Source organism: Schistocerca nitens, chromosome 7, assembly GCF_023898315.1.
Source record: "Schistocerca nitens isolate TAMUIC-IGC-003100 chromosome 7, iqSchNite1.1, whole genome shotgun sequence".
Lineage (NCBI taxonomy): Eukaryota > Metazoa > Arthropoda > Insecta > Orthoptera > Acrididae > Schistocerca > Schistocerca nitens.
The window spans coordinates 203,662,472-203,679,435 of NC_064620.1; the positions used below are offsets into that span (position 1 = coordinate 203,662,472).

Genomic DNA, 16,964 nt, shown 5'->3' on the forward strand with positions numbered 1-16,964 from the left:
ATCCTCCTTAATTATCTTTCCATAGGCCATTCCCTGGGATGCATGTTCTTAATCCGGTGAGAGGACCTTCAGTGTGTGGTGCTTGTGGCGTACATACCACTGTACGTCAGTGGATTTGCTGAAGGATCTACCCGCTATTTAAGTAACATTCAAACGAATGTCATTTAAGTTTTAAAGTTTTGTGAATCATCCAGCATCCTTCCTAGATTTTAAGGAGATTGTTTCAATGCATTAACAGGGTGACAAGCTCATCCATATTTTTTGTAAGTAGTCAGCCACTGATGTTTACCTGTACCTATGTTGTAGCTCCCTTCTCGTTTTACATGTGTTTTAACCTCATGTATACTTCTACTTTTTCACTGTTGTTTTAGCGCATGTGAGATAGTGATTTTGTGGTCAGTTCAAGTGCATGAGTGAGCAATTTTCCACTGTTTAGCCACATTTGTTTGTTTTAATGAGTGTAAGTGCACTGATAACCTCACAGTTGAGCACCCATAAGCTCAAGTGATGGGGTAACATTCTATGACTTGGAGCACAGAATGTCAATAGTATGAGTGTAGTAGCAAAGGCTAGAAAATCTGAAAAGGGAAAGGCTTAGTCTAAGTATAATGGGAGACAGTGAAGTCAAATGGACTAAAAATGAGGATTTCTAGTCAGCCGAATACAATGTAATATCAACAGCTGCAAAAAATGGTGTAACAGGAGTAGGATTAATGGTGATTAGGAAAGTATGGCAGAATGTGAGTTATTGCGGACAATTAAGTGGTAATGTTCTTCTCATTAGAATTATCAACAAACCAACGCCAGTAACAGTAGTTCAGGTGTACATGCTGAAGGATATTGAACGGGTAGTTCAGTATGTAAGAGAGGATGATGATTTAATAATCTTGAGGGATTGTAATGTGGTTATTGGGGAAGGAGTAGAAGAAAGATTCTTTGGAGGTTATGGGCTTGCCAGTAGAAATGAGAGAGGACAAAGACTAACTGAATTCTGCAAGAAATTTCAGATGTAATATTGAGTATCTTGTTCAAGAAACACAAGAGGAGGATGTATACTTGGAAAAGATCTAGAGGTGCGGAAAAATTCCAGCTGGATTACTTCATGGTCAGACAGTGATTCTGAAATCAGATATTGGACTCAGATCACAATTTAGTAATGAAGATGAGTAGATTGAAGTTTAAGTGAATTGTACTGAAGAATCAGTATGGAAGAAAGCAGGATATTGAAGTACTGAGAAATGATGAGACGTATTTGAAGTCTGCTGAGGATGTGGATACTGTGATAAGAAATACCATAGCAGTGAGTTCAGTTGAAGAGGAGTGGACAAAACAGGGAATCACCTATGTTGGACAATCGACCATCAGTACAAGGAAGCTCACAGCAAAGAAACACTAGGTTAGAGAAGAAATACTTAAATGGATCGATGAAAGAAGGAAGTACAAAAACATTCAGGGAAAGAGAGGAATACAGCAATAAAAATCCCTGAGGTAAAAATAAACACGAAGTGCAGGACTGTCAAGGCGAAATGGCTGCAGGGAAGACATGAAGAAATAGAAAAAGAAATGCTCGTCAGGAGAACAGACTCGGCATATAGAAAGTCAAAACAGTCTTCACTGAAATTAAAAGCAAGGGTGATAATGTTAAGAGTGCAGTGCGAACTCCACAGAGGAAAGATTGGATAGGTGGAAAGAGCACAATCAAGGGCTCTGTGAGAGAGGTCTGCTTTGATGACTGGATAGAGGAAGAAACTGGAGTTGAAAAGGAATAGGTAGGGAGTTCACTATTGGAGTCAGAATTTAAAATGGTGCTTGAAGACTTGAGCTCAAATAAGGTGTAAAGGATAGATAACATTCCATTGGAATTTCTAAAATCATTTGGGGAAGTGGCAACCAAACAACTGTTCAGGGTGGTTTGTAGAATCTACGAGACTGGTGATGTATCACCAGACTATCGAAAACATCATCCACACAATTCTAAGGATAGCAAAGCAAATTAAGTGCAAGAAATCTCACACAATGCATCCAAGCTGCTGACAGGAATAATATACAGAAGAATAGAAAAGGTAGTTGACAATCTTTTAGATGATAATCAGTTTGGCATTAGGAAAAGTGAAGGCACCAGAAAGGCAGTTCAGACTTTGAACTTAGTAGTGGAAGCAACACTGAAGAAAAATAGACATGCTCATAGGATTTGTAAACCTAGAAAGGCATTCAACAGTTTAAAATGGTGTAAGATGTTCAAAATTCTGAGGAAAACGAAATTAGGCTGTAGGGAAATACTGGTAATATACAATATGTACTAAAACCAAGGGGAACATTAAGATTGGAAGACAAGTGATTAGATTAAAAAATGATGTAAGACAGGGGTGCACTTTTTTGTCCCTGCTGTGCAATCTGTTCAATGAAGAAGCAGTGATGGAAATAAAAGAAAGGTTCAAGAGTGGGATTAAAATTCAGGTTGAAAGAAAGTCAATGATGCGATTCATTGATGACATTGCTATCATCATACAAGTGAAGAAGAATTACGGGATCCGTAGAATGGAATGAACCAGTTGCGGCTTGTAATTAAAGGCTCTGAGGCGGAGCTGCCCCAAAATATATATTGAAATAATTTTCTCAATAACATATTACAGAATTTAAAGTATCGGAACACATTTCACATATTTCCCACACAGATCAGTGTTTTCAGATCTGTTGATATGTGATGTCATTTTTTCAAACAGTTAGTAACTAGTCTTAAGGTTGCACCTTGAAATACCACGTAGCTCATGTAGTAGAGGTTTGGGGGCAGAGTACAGCTCTTATGGGCATCCTGAAGTCTGGTGTTTCAGCCTAAGGGTGTCCTCCTACCAACCTGCACACAGTTTTCACGTTCCACTACTTACATCAAAAGGGAATGGACAGAGTAGCTGAAATACACCAACGACTCCGTGTCTCTATATATCTCTGTTAGAGATATAGCAAGAGAACCACACTGGAAATGGCTGCGGAGAAGCCCTTGGACGTTGGTGCGCCAGGTACATATAGGTAAGACCTCGGCTGGTGACCTTGTGCTGGTGAAATGTCAGAAAAATCATCAAACTTTGGCCGAAAAACCTGAGACAGAAGCAAACAAGCAGTTCGTCAACAAGTGGCCACGAAAGCCTTAACAATTTTGTATCTCTGTTACACTTTGATTCATCTTTAATCAATCTTTAATACTGTTTTGATAGTGTTTAAGACAGTTTCTTTTTTTCTTTCTGCAGTTGGCTATTCTATTGACTGTTGGTATAAGTTTGCAAATGTCTTGCCAGAGTGCACTAGAGTGTGGTACCTCCACCTAATGAGAGTTTCATGAATGCCTAGAAGAGAAAGTGTGTGAGTGTGAAATACACCACTTGTACAAAATATGTCCCATTGCTTTAGTTTCCTTGCTCGTTTCCTTGTATTATGCATGACTTTAGTGAGTTTTACTTTCTTGCGAATAACAGCAGCATACCACAAGTTCAAAAACAACACAGTATGAATTCAGTGTGCAGTTTACCTTGTAAAATTTTGGAACATGTGATTAGGATGAAAGTGAGGGAACTTGGTGCACCCTGATCTGATGTAAACGTGAATCAAAAACAAAACAGTATAAATACAGGCAAGGGTATACATACAAGTCTAACAGAGCAGTGTACAGTGCAGCTGAGTGGCTGTGTGTGTTATATCACTTGAAATGCATATTTTTGTAATACACAAGTTTAAAGAAAACAAATATGGTACATAAATTTCCATGGCGGTTGCTCGGGTTGACACAGTGGCAGCCAATCATAGCACAATATCTGTGACAACATGGAAACATTACTGTTTCGCCACACAAACTCATAAACACCATATTTGAGGGAACAAAACATTGTCTGAAGTTTAGAAATGAAAATACCAAAAACATTAAGCATTCAGCAAAGCTAACATACACCACATTAAAGATCTCTTCAAATCACATCGTTTAGTACAATTTGTTGTTGCAAACTGTTGGGAAATGTGACATTGAGGGATAAATAAGCTACCTATAGATTTTATCTTGGAGTTAGCATATGATATTATTTAGTATTTGATTATGAAACTGAAAGAGGACACAATATGTAAACGTTTGACTAGAGTGTAATATGCGCTGCCCGACCGCCCCCACCCCCCTTCCCCCCTTCGCCCCGTTTCTTGAAATCTTTGGTTGTGGTGACAGATCTGTAGTGCAGCCTGAAGTCTAGGTTATTTTTGATAGATAAGTCTAATGACTACAGAACACGGATTGATAGTAAACTGGAAAAAGACAAATGGAATGAGAAGTAGCAGAAATGAGAGTAGTGAGACACTTAACATTAAAATTGATCAAAAAGTCAATGGAGTTAGGGAATTGTGCCACCTTGGAAGTAAAATAACCCTTGATGGACAAAGAAAGGACAACATATAAAGCAGGCTAGTAGAGGCAAAGAGGGTATTCCTGAATTCCTGACAAAGATAATTGTACTGGTATCGAGCATAGGTCTTAATCTGAGGAAGAAATTTCTGAGAATTTACATTTGGAATGCAGCATTGTATGGTACTGAATCAAGCACTGCTGGAAAACCAGAACAGATGAGAATGACCATTTGAAATGCGGTGTTACAGCAAAATGTTGAAAATTAGGTGGGCTGATGAGGAATGAGGAGGCTCTCTGCAGAATCGGTGAAGAAAAGAACGTATGGGAAACACTGACAGGAAGTAGTGACAGGATGATGTGACATGTTAAGACAAACTCTGAGGTACTAGAGGACACTGTAGAGGGTAAACACGTTAGGGGAAGACAAACTGGAATATATCCAGTGAATAACTGAGGACATAGGGTGCAAGGGCTACTCTGAAATGGTGTAGGTAAGGAGAGGAACTAACAGCAAGCCACTTCAAACCAGTCAGAAAACTGATGACACTAAAACTGCCACTATCAGTCAGCATTCCACTTTCCAGTGCTGTATGGTAGCTGCTGAGATGGGCAGTTTGGACTTCAGTTCCACCACTGATGAAGAATAAGACTGCCCTCTCTTCATGTTGGAGCTTGATTCTGCATTATCTGCAGCTTGTGATACATCACATGGCCACAGTGGAGTTCTTTATAGTATGTTACAGCAATCTCACAGGGTGGAACAAAGAACTCCTGTTTGCCCTTCTTAATATCATTTGGGTGTCTGGACACTTCTCCAAGTTGTTTTAATTCCCCTTTTAAAACCTGTTAAGGATCACACAGGCCTGAGTAGTTATCATAGTGTTGTCCCCATTAGCTGCGGGGAAAGACCTGGGAGCAGATGGTCAACTGGCATTTTGTCTGGCTCTTAGAATTCAGGTGGCTTCTTAGTTGGTTTCAGCATGGGTTCAGGAGGTATCACTCCACCTTTGATAACCTAGCCATCCTGGAGGCAGCTCTACAATAAACTTTCCTTTGGTGGCATCACCTCCTGGATAGGTGCAATATTTTAGCATAAAGAAGGCCTGAAGTAGAACATGGAGGCATCTTATCCTTTGGCAGCTCCATCTTCATCTATGTCTACGTAGATACTCTGCAAATCACTCTTAAGTGCCTGACAGAGGGTTCATCATACTTCTTTCCAATTTCTCATCTCAATTTCTGTTGATACTTCTTTGAATTCAAGCCACTTCTGGTCTACACTTACATTGTTAATTTGGAAGGAGTGGAGATTGTCTATCAGAAAGGCATCAAGTGAATTTTTATCTGCTTTTTTGAATAAATATATTTTTTGTTTATTTTTGGAGGATTTAGGGGTTACAATATTCGGTCTCACTATGATAACCCTGTGTTCACTAATCCCTATACCCATTTTGATGCTCATTATTAGCTCAGGATTATTTGTTGGTAAGAGGTCAAGTATGTTTGCACAACCATTTACAGTTTGTGTGGCCTCATGAACTAATTGCTTGAAATAATTTTCAGAGAATGGATTTAGCATAACTTAGGGTGATGTTTTATGTGTACCGCCATAAATGATGTTTTTGAGGATGTCTTCCCATTTTAATGTGGTCCCTCTCCTCACCGCGTGTATTTCGGATATTGAGTTGGTGAAGTCTTCTTGAATTGCTTTGAGCTAGAGAATGGTGTCCCATAAGTGTGCCAGTAGGTGAGTTCTATCCTGTGTTCTTTGTCTGTTGAAGACTTCTCAGTCTCTTGTTCCCCCCTGAGCCTTGTGACAACTCGTTAGTTTCAATTGGCTCTTTGACAGTTGGATGAATGGACTGAAAAGGACAGGTATACACTAATGCGCGCCCCCCTCCCACACACACACACACACACACACACACACACACACACACACACACACACACACACGTGCGCGCGCGAGTGTATACCTATCCTTTTTCCCCCCTAAGGTAAGTCTTTCCGCTCCCGGGATTGGAATGACTCTATACCCTCTCCCTTAAAACCCACATCCTTTCGTCTGTCCCTCTCTTTCCCTCTTTCTTGATGAAGCAACCTTGGGTTGCGAAAGATTAACATTTGTGTGTTTTTCATTGTGTCTATCAACATGCCATCGCTTTCTAGTTTGGTAAGTTAACAGCATCTTTGTTTCTTATATATAATTTTTTATATTAGGTTTACGTATGTGGTTAGGGACTATGATACCTAACCTTCAAAGAGTTAACCATGGGAGCTTGTTTTTTGTAATTGTCTACTAAAGGTTTACAAAAGCAATAGTGTTTGTGATAGTTTTCTTTTATTGAAATAATGAGTTTTTTCTTGACGCCGGCCATGGTGGCCAAGCGTTCTAGGCACTACAGTATGGAACCGCGCGACTGCTACGGTTGCAGATTCGAATCCTGCCTCGGGCATGGATGTGTGTGATGTCCTTAGGTTAGTTAGGTTTAATTAGTTCTAAGTTCTAGGGGACTGATGACCTCAGCAGTTAAGTCCCATAGTGCTCAGAGCCATTTGAACCATTTTTTTTCTTGACATTTACTTGTAATTCAGCTGATAATTTGTATGAATTTTTGTGATATTTTTGATATTTGTTATTTGCTTCTGTTTTATGTTCGAAATTTTAACATACCTCATGTCTTCTCTTTTGAAGTCTGCCAGACAGATCTTTTACATGAATTTTAAGTGGGCTAAATTTTTAGCGTCTTGTGTGACAATTAGTATCAGTTCTTCTAAATAGTCTCTTAATTCAATGGTTCGTGCAATTTCTTGATAACTGTTGTTTCTGATTAACTGAAGTGGGTCATAATTCTTTTTTCATTGGTTCCATTATCTTTTTCATTAGAAGTGTGAATTACTGTCAGTCCTTCTTTAAATTCTTTATGTTGTGACAGTCTTTATGTTGTTGTTGTATTCTTAAGATTTATATCAGTTTTATGGAGTATCTTTTTTTGTAAGAAATAATGATCTATGGTGCCAGAGCTACACATGGAGCTTTCAAAGTTTGCCTTAACTTTCTCTTGAATTTATTTGATCAGCTTTGGTTTACCTTTTTTTCTCAATTTTCAGTATTTTTCTGGTCTGGAAGAAGCTGTTTATCGAAACATAAATGCATGCAAACAGTTCTCACAAACAGTAAGAACTGCATATGGGCCAAATGGGATGAATAAGATGGTGATAAATCACATAGAAAAACTGTTTGTTACAAATGATGCAGCTACAATAATAAGGGAGTTGGAAGTGGAGCATCCAGCTGCTAAATTAATGATACTTGCTTCACAAATGCAGGAGCAAGAAGTCGGAGATGGCACCAATTTTGTAATTATTCTTTCAGGAGCTCTGTTAGAAGCAGCTGAAGAATTACTGAGGATGGTGAGTTTACGAAACACTATTTTATATATTGTTTTATTTAATGTGCATTTAATTGTTTTATTTAATGCATCACTAAAAATTAATGTTTATATTTGTTTCAAGTTGCAAAATAGAATTTAGACTGCAAATGTAGTGTATTGAGCCCTCTCTCATCACCATAATATCTGTTGTATTGACACGGAAAACCCTGAGGACATTCTTGAACTGTGTGCTGGACAGTGCTTTTCAGCACTGCAGTCACAACTTGGAAAAGTGATTTTCTTCCACTTATGCAGACAATCAGAACAGCTGCCAGTGCCGGTTCTTATTCGGTTAAGAACTGAGCAGATCTTGCATGGCAAGTTAAGACTATAAAATGTATAAATTAAAGTCTGTAGATAATGAGGTGAAAAAAATTAATCTCAGTGGCTGCTGTGAAAATTTCCAATAGGTTGGATAACAAAACTTTACTTCTTTGTAATCATATTATTTGCATCAGTCACTTCATAAAGACAACAGTATTTGTCTTTCCAGGCCATGGCTGATGGATTTCATGTCAGTGCCATGGCTGGAGTAATTTGTTAAATCCTAAGCCTAGTAGATGGTTAGACTTACTGCACCATCTACTGTTGTACAGTAGATTTCCTACGTTCTCGGTTAATGGGTTTACAGCATGGTTGAAATTGGGGTACAATCATAAGCTGAGGGTGTGAAGAAAATGGGGGGAGGGGGGAGGGAAGGGGAGGGGGGATTTCATGTGATACATTAATGAGGAGGAAGAAGCAAAGACAGAATATATTACATAGGTTTGGATGATCTTTCAGCATTTGGTGAAGGAGAACGTTAAATTTAGCAGAGAGAGGAAGAAGTGATAAGGTTACTCACATCAGATTTTCATTCTGCTGCTCAAGGTTTAAGTTACGTTACCTAGAAAAAACTTCACTCTACAATGTATCTGCCTTTATGTCTGATGGAGCTAGATGGTGCAATAGTTAAAACGATGGGCTTATATGCAGGACAAGCAGGTTTCAAATTGCTGCCTGTTCAGTAGATTTAAATTATATAGTGTTTTCAAATCACTTCAGCTAATGCCAGAATTATTGTTTCACACAGTGTGGATGATTTTCTGTTCCTTATCTGGCTCAATAAATAATAAAGAGAAGAAAAAGAAATTGGATTGGGCATATATTAAGAAAGAATGACGGACTGATAAAAACAGTTTTAGAAGGTTATGTAGAAGGGAAAAGGAAGCGAGGAAGGAAGAGATTCCAGATACTGGATGACATGATGGACGGTACAACATACAGCAGCCTTAAGAAGGAAGCAATGGATCGCAGAAAATGGAGAGGCAAAGGACCTGCTAATATAGCAGATAACTGATGATGATGATCCAGCTCAAGCTTGTGATTTGTGTCCAACATTTCATTTTTCTTGAGACTTTGTCGTAGAATTCCTTCCTTCTATTATATCTTGAATAACTGCACACAAAGTAATTCCCTATAAATCTTCTCTCTTCCAGTCCCTGGTTTTTTGTGTGAGAGATTGCATCATCATCTTGGCAATCCTCTCTCTTACTGGTTTTACTACAAGCTGACATATACTTTTTAGTTTGTAGTATTTAAAATTCACAATGTTCATATGTCTTTTTCTGTGTTATAGATGCTGCACTGTTTACATCCCCTTCCTGTTATTTTTGACTTCATCTGTGCTTTCAGAAGTTTCCACTAATTTTGTTGACTGTTCTTTCTTCTGAATCTAGTAGTATTATTTGTGACTGAAGAGAACCACTTTCTTAGAAACTACCAGAAGTGGGACAGTTGGACTAGGGCTGACAGGGGAATGATACATTAAAAATCATTTTTTCCTGCCAGTTTCATTAGAAAACTGTGGTATTGGTATATTTTTCAGTTGTGCATCAGTTATCTAAAACAGTATTTTCTATTTTTCATCACCCCATTGTGAATGTTTCTTAGTAGTTCTTGCCCGATTTACCACATTTATCGTGTGATTCTCCTATTTTCACTGCCCTTGGAAGATTTTTCTGTGCATCTTTTAACTTTTCCTGCCAATATAGTCCTAAATTTTGGATGCCCTAATCTTTGTTCTATTTTCCTGTATTTTAAAAATAAGTATCCGTTTATTGCCAGAAATTGTAACTTGATAATTTTGTGTGGAATACTATTATGAGTCCTGTGTAGTACACACTAGGGCCTTGCAACTGCATGGCCTATCCATGTGGCCTGTATGTACCTGTGCTGTGTGAGTGACAGCGTGAAAATGCTTTGCAAATACCGGCAAAAGTTGCCGAAGAATACTGATTCTAATCTCAGCCTCATGAGTGTATGTGCACCAGTCGCATGGCTGGCACAGTCGCAAGAGGCTTTGTCCACAGTCATGCGGATTTCATGTGCCTGCATTCACTTTCACATATGTTGCAAATTTGGTTTGTGCACATGGGCAGTGTGCTTTATCACCGGGCTTATTATTTGTAAATAACAAGTATTATGCAAAACATTATTCACTTACATGAACAAAAACACTTACTTGTCATCTGTGAATAAAAAGTGTATAGAATAATTGATAAATTTAAAATCCAGTTGCATTTATTGTTCAAATTCTTTGTAATTTATTAAACGAATTTACTTTTCATTTCTTTTAAATTAGTTTTCAGGACAATTCTTTTGCAGTGTCTCATGAGAAACTTTACTTGATTTACAGATATTTACCCTTGTGACTCTAAAGAAAATATGCTCTACACGTACAATGCACTCCTGAATTTGTCTTTAACTCTGCAGTAGGTGCGTGCTGTATCATTACAGAGTTAGGTGCGTTTGGGACTCCTGTCCTGCATTTGTGTTTATGAATTACTCATTGACATGATTATCAAATTTTCTTTAGTTGCTGTTTTTATGTTTGTATTATGTATAGGGATGGAAATAAAACACAAATTTCCAAAGAAATATTTCAATAGTTTATTTCAGAGACAGTTAACACATACGATATGCAAATGAGGCACACACATCCACCTTTTACATTAATGACACCATTTTCTAGTTGACTTGGTTTTCTGTCTTCCACACTTGCAGCAACGTCCTTTGGAACCTTCTCGGGGATTGTCTTGTGGTGTAACTGTTGAATTTATGCCTAGTAGAACACATGCATGCCACCGTAATTCAATGGGAATTTGAGGGACAGCAGATCTGTACTGAATTTGAGGTTTCATCATTTCCCAGGCCAACATCAGCAGAAACTCCATTCTTTTCAATGATTTAGGTGTTCTAGAACTTGCTCGGTATATGCACAGTGTGTTCATGGCAGAAACATTAAGTAAATTACAGAAAACAACCATAGACCGCATATGAGTCTTTCATGACACATCATTTTTTTAAATTAGTTGATCAAGTAAATCAACTCCAAACTTTGTCATACTGTAAAAAGTTACAATTTCTTGTTTTAGTGAATCTCTTGTATCTTTATCAATGGTATCATCGTGATGTAATGTAGATATCAAGAGAACAGCTTATTTAACTTTAGGACAGTATGAAACAGGCATGAAACTCTCTTGGAAGCCAATTAAAAAAGAATCTGTTTCATACATCTTGCTCACCAGATGGTAGAGTTTTGTCAGGACTGGCTCTCCCAAGGCCGTCAGTAGTTCCAATGGAATGTTGTCTACTCCAGGGGCCTTGTTTCGACTCAGGTCTTTCAGTGCTGTGTCAAACTCTTCACGCAGTATCGTATCTCCCATTTCATCTTGATCTACATCCTCTTCCATTTCCATAATATTGTTCTCAAGTACATCGCCCTTGTACAGACCCTCTATATACTCCTTCCACCTTTCTGCTTTCCCTTCTTTGCTTAGAACTGGGTTGCCATCTGAGCTCTTGATGTTCATACAAGTGGTTCTCTATCTCCAAAGGTCTCTTTAATTTTCCTGTAGGCAGTGTCTATCTTACCCCTAGTGAGATAAGCCTCTACATCCTTACATTTGTCCTCTAGCCATCCCTGCTTAGCCATTTTGCACTTCCTGTCGATCTCATTTTTGAGACGTTTGTATTCCTTTTTGCCTGCTTCATTTACTGCATTTTTATATTTTCTCCTTTCATCAATTAAATTCAATATTTCTTCTGGTACCCAAGGATTTCTACTAGCCCTCGTCTTTTTACCTACTTGATCCTCTGCTGCCTTCACTACTTCATCCCTCAAAGCTACCCATTCTTCTTCTACTGTATTTCTTTCCCCCATTCCTGTCAATTGTTCCCTTATGCTCTCCCTGAAACTCTCTACAACCTCTGGTTCTTTCAGTTTATCCAGGTCCCATCTCCTTAAATTCCCACCTTTTTGCAGTTTCTTCAGTTTTAATCTACAGGTCATAACCAATAGATTGTGGTCAGAGTCCACATCTGCCCCTGGAAATGTCTTACAATTTAAAACCTGGTTCCTAAATCTCTGTCTTACCATTATATAATCTATCTGATACCTTTTAGTATCTCCAGGGTTCTTCCATGTATACAACCTTCTATCATGATTCTTAAACCAAGTGTTAGCTATGATTAAGTTGTGCTCTGTGCAAAATTCTACCAGGCGGCTTCCTCTTTCATTTCTTCCCCCCAATCCATATTCACCTACTACGTTTCCTTCTCTCCCTTTTCCTACACTTGAATTCCAGTCACCCATGACTATTAAATTTTCGTCTCCCTTCACTATCTGAATAATTTCTTTTATTTCATCATACATTTCTTCAATTTCTTCGTCATCTGCAGAGCTAGTTGGCATATAAACTTGTACTACTGTAGTAGGTGTGGGCTTCGTATCTATCTTGGCCACAATAATGCGTTCACTAAGCTGTTTGTAGTAGCTTACCCGCATTCCTATTTTCCTATTCATTATTAAACCTACTCCTGCATTACCCCTATTTGACTTTGTGTTTATAACCCTGTAATCACCTGACCAAAAGTCTTGTTCCTTCCGCCACCGAACTTCACTAATTCCCACAATATCTAACTTTAATCTATCCATTTCCCTTTTCAAATTTTCTAACCTACCTGCCCGATTAAGGGACCTGACATTCCACGCTCCGATCCGTAGAATGCCAGTTTTCTTTCTCCTGATAACGACGTCCTCTTGAGTAGTCCCCGCTCGGAGATCCGATTGGGGACTATTTTACCTCCGGAATATTTTACCCAAGAGGACGCCATCATCATTTGATCATACAGTAAAGCTGCATGCCCTCGGGAAAAATTACGGCCGTAGTTTCCCCTTGCTTTCAGCCGTTCGCAGTACCAGCACAGCAAGGCTGTTTTGGTTATTGTTACAAGGCCAGATCAGTCAATCATCCAGACTGTTGCCCTTGCAACTACTGAAAAGGCTGCTGCCTGTTTGTCTGGCCTCTCAACAGATACCCCTCCATTGTGGTTGTACCTACGGTACGGCTATCTGTATCGTTGAGGCACGCAAGCCTCCCCACCAACGGCAAGGTCCATGGTTCATGGGGGGAGGCGTGAAGTGCTAGGGTGCTTTAATCCCACTAGGTAGATCTTGGCCTTTATGACTTCGTGGAGGAGTCAATGTGGCCCGCGGACTAAAGTTTGGAGACCCCTGCTCTAGAGTTATCCCAGAGCATGCTAGTGTTTTTTCTAAAACTTCTTAGGGTTCCTATTAGGTAGAGTATGCCAAAAAGTGCTCTTATTTCAGTCTCATCAGTGAAGTTATCATCTCTGTCTCTGAAATTTGCTTTTCAAATTTCTTACATATATATTTGTGCAGCTAACTATAATTTTGAAAATGCTGCTGTCTAAGAAAAGATAACTTATCTTCAGAAAGTATTGCTGATGCTTGCATCTTGGGGCCATGTAGATGAGTTGTTATATTCTCTGAGCTTGTTCTCATGTTTCTTTTAGGAAAAGACATAGACCACTTTGTTTTACTGACCTTCTCAAGATAATAGGAAGTAGTAGTAGACTCACCGTTCTTATTATCGTATTCATCTGCAGATCGTTCAGTTTCAGTATCACGATCGCTTTCCATTAGTTGATCATCTTCGTTTGAATCAGATTCTTCAGAATCAAATACGTCATTTTCATCACTCTCTGCATCTTCTTCGAGCCACCTCATCCGCACTTCAGGGTCGGAAGACACATCCACTCTTGTTTTGTTCAGATCTGACGTCACTAAAATAAAAACATGTTTATGATTATCAATTTCTGTAAATTATGGTACGTGTTGAAGGCTGCATAAGTAATCACTTTAGTTAACGTAGATATTTTATTCAGATTAATAAAAATTTTTAATATTGTACTTACAATGAATTTAGTGTGAAAAATGTTAAAAAAAAAAAAAAAACACCTACCATAAGAGATTGTTACGTAGATAGGCATGTGGTGGACAGTTGTACCCCAACTCAACTTCAACGTCCTGCTGCTCTGTGTAGCTGTCCAACTGACATTAGCTGTTAACGGATCTTCAACAATGCATCCATTTGAAAGGTACTGAGTGAGGGAATGCTGCAACTTTAAATGTAACGGAAATAATCACAATGTAAAACCGCTGGGTGACGGGTGTATCCACGCACTCACTCCAGGGTTAATCATGACTTTGACGTTTGACTTTGTTTACAGTCTTCAACAAAAATTGAGAAATCATCAATTCTACTGTAGTTTCTGGCAGTTAATTTGTTGTAATTCCACTTTAACTCCACTTTTCAAATCATATTACAAATAAAATCTTTTTTTTTTCTTTTTTCTTTTCCCCTTTTTTTCCCTTTTTTTTTTTTTTTTTTTTTTTTTACCTCATAATGTCATTTGAAACTCGTGACCTGATTTCTTTGACATTTCTGTGGCTACTACATATCTGAAGTTTGTTGTAATCCTCTCTTGATCATGGACAGTAATAGAGGTGTGACCTAATCATCTTTAAATGGTAGGTAATACTTTGCTACAATAATTGCAGTTGGTGTAGAAAGGTGAAAAAGTGTTCCAGTTGTCTCTTGACACTTTTAGGACACAAAAGTTGCAAGTGTGCTATAGTATTATGAACTCTTTTATATACTTGCACCCAGTTTCCCTTTTGAAATTTTTGAATTCAAAGCTCTATGTAATACCATAGACAGATATATGATGCCCATGTTCTAATGGAAAGCCTACTCATAATTAATCCTAAACACTTTGGATGGCTTTGGATGTCCAGCATCATTCCATAAACATTTTGAGAGACTTTAGATTTTTTGTTTGGTGGTGATGTTAGTCATTAGGAACCACTAAATTATTGCTTGGGTCACTCATTCTGTAGCACTACAATCACGAGTTCTGTAATTATATCAAGGAGATGCGCATATCCTATAGTTTTAGCTCTCTAAGAAAAAGTGTTGAATATTGAGTCTTTTTATTGGCTGCATTCTCAGGCGTTTGTAGAGTTCATGTGCCATGTTAGAAGTGGGAGAGGGAGACATATTGGCATGTACAGAGACAGTTGAAGGGGCCCAAGTCAGTAGAGTTAAAGGTGTAAAGCACTAGCCAGGCCATCTGTGGCAGGTAAAAAAGATGACATACATTTTAGTCAGGCCAAATGGGCAGCTGAGATTTCATGGCTCTGTGCTGCCAGTTGTGAGCAGGTTGCCTCTTGGACAACGCATGTGGCTGCCTTCAGTCTCTGCGCACTTGTCGAAGCACCAAACTTGCTTGCATCCTGAAAAAAATTTCATGACTACTTTCGACAGCTTGTAGAAGATGGGAATTTCCATTTCTGGAGAGAGATACAGTTTGTATTCGAATTTATAGCCCTCTCTTTGTGGCACCTTATTTTGTAAACCACAGCATTGGGTTATTATGGAAATGGCAAATTTTTCTCAAACATCCATTGGGTGAAGAAAAATCCTCCGTTCTTGGTTTACGACCTTTATGGACAGTTTCTTGCTTGATTATTCCCAAGTGGTTTACTATTTGTCTTGATTCAAATATGTACCAGTAAATGCTTGGGATTTAGTGTAATCAACACTTATGACAAGTGTTCTTGCTATTGATGAGCTATTTTTGACCTTAACTATATGACTTAAATTTGAATAACAGTGTTACTTTTAAACAATTTCCTATAACAGACTCTTTACACTTATTGTTGATTATTTTCCTTTACTTTCATCACATTTTTCCACTTTACTCATCATCTACATTATTTTCATAGTTCCTATTGATATTACTCCACATAACTCTACTGCTCTAGCTCACAGAAAAAAAAAAGGAAACCACATATTCACGCTTGAATGGAGGAATTCAAATTGTTAAAACTGCAGTGCCCAGTAAATGTTAATCTGGTCGCAAAAGGACTTGGTGTGGTATATATGGCACCCTCACAACTGCCTACACTGCCTACACTGCCTGATACAGCGTTATGGTTATTTGGGGCACTTCGCAGAATTACATCGGAGTGCAACAACAGTAATAGTTACCTTCATGAGAGCTGTATGCCCACCTGTTTTTGGTCTAGTGCACACCATTGTACTCCACGTAAAGAGAAATCATAATGAAATTTCCTGGTAGATTAAAACTATGTGCCGGATCGAGACTCTAACTCGGGACCTTTTCCTTTTGCGGGCAAGTGCTCTACCAAGTGAGCTACCCAAGCACGACTCACTGTCCTCACAGCTTCAATTCTGCCAGTACCTCGTCTCCTACATTCCAAACTTGACAGAAGCTCTTTTGCGAACCTCTGGAAACATCCCTCAGGCTGTGGCTAAGCCATGTCTCCGCAATATCCTTTCGTCCAGGAGTGCTAGTTCTGCAAGATTTGCAGAAGAGCTTCTGTGAAGTTTGGAATGTAGGAGACGAGGTACTGACAGAATTGAAGCTGTGAGGACGGGTTGAGAGTTGTGCTTGGGTAGCTCACTTGGTAGAGCACTTGCCTGCGAAAGCCAAAGGTTCAGAGTTCGAGTCTTGGTCCGGCACACAGTTTTAATCTGCCAGGAAATTTCATACGAGTGCACACTCCACTGCAGAGTGAAAATCTCATTCTGGAGAAATCATAATGACTGATGCAATACACAGCATTTGGCACTTTATTGCTGCTTTTGTTTTTCTCTGAAAAGGATATGTTGCTATTCACCATTTAGAGAACATGAAACATGACACACACACACACACACACACACACACACACACACACACACACACACACACACACGGCCACTGTCTCTGTCCAT

The 16,964-nt window shown here is 38.7% G+C and overlaps 1 protein-coding gene across 1 annotated transcript in view; it reads left to right on the forward strand.

Moving 5' to 3' along the window:
- Positions 1-16,964, forward strand: part of LOC126194633 (T-complex protein 1 subunit theta) — a 123,622-nt gene that overhangs the window by 37,781 nt on the left and 68,877 nt on the right. Inside the window, exon 2 of the mRNA XM_049932801.1 lies at positions 7,493-7,795. Within this exon, the coding sequence (XP_049788758.1) occupies positions 7,493-7,795 (303 nt within the window). The remainder of the gene's footprint in view (positions 1-7,492; positions 7,796-16,964) is intronic.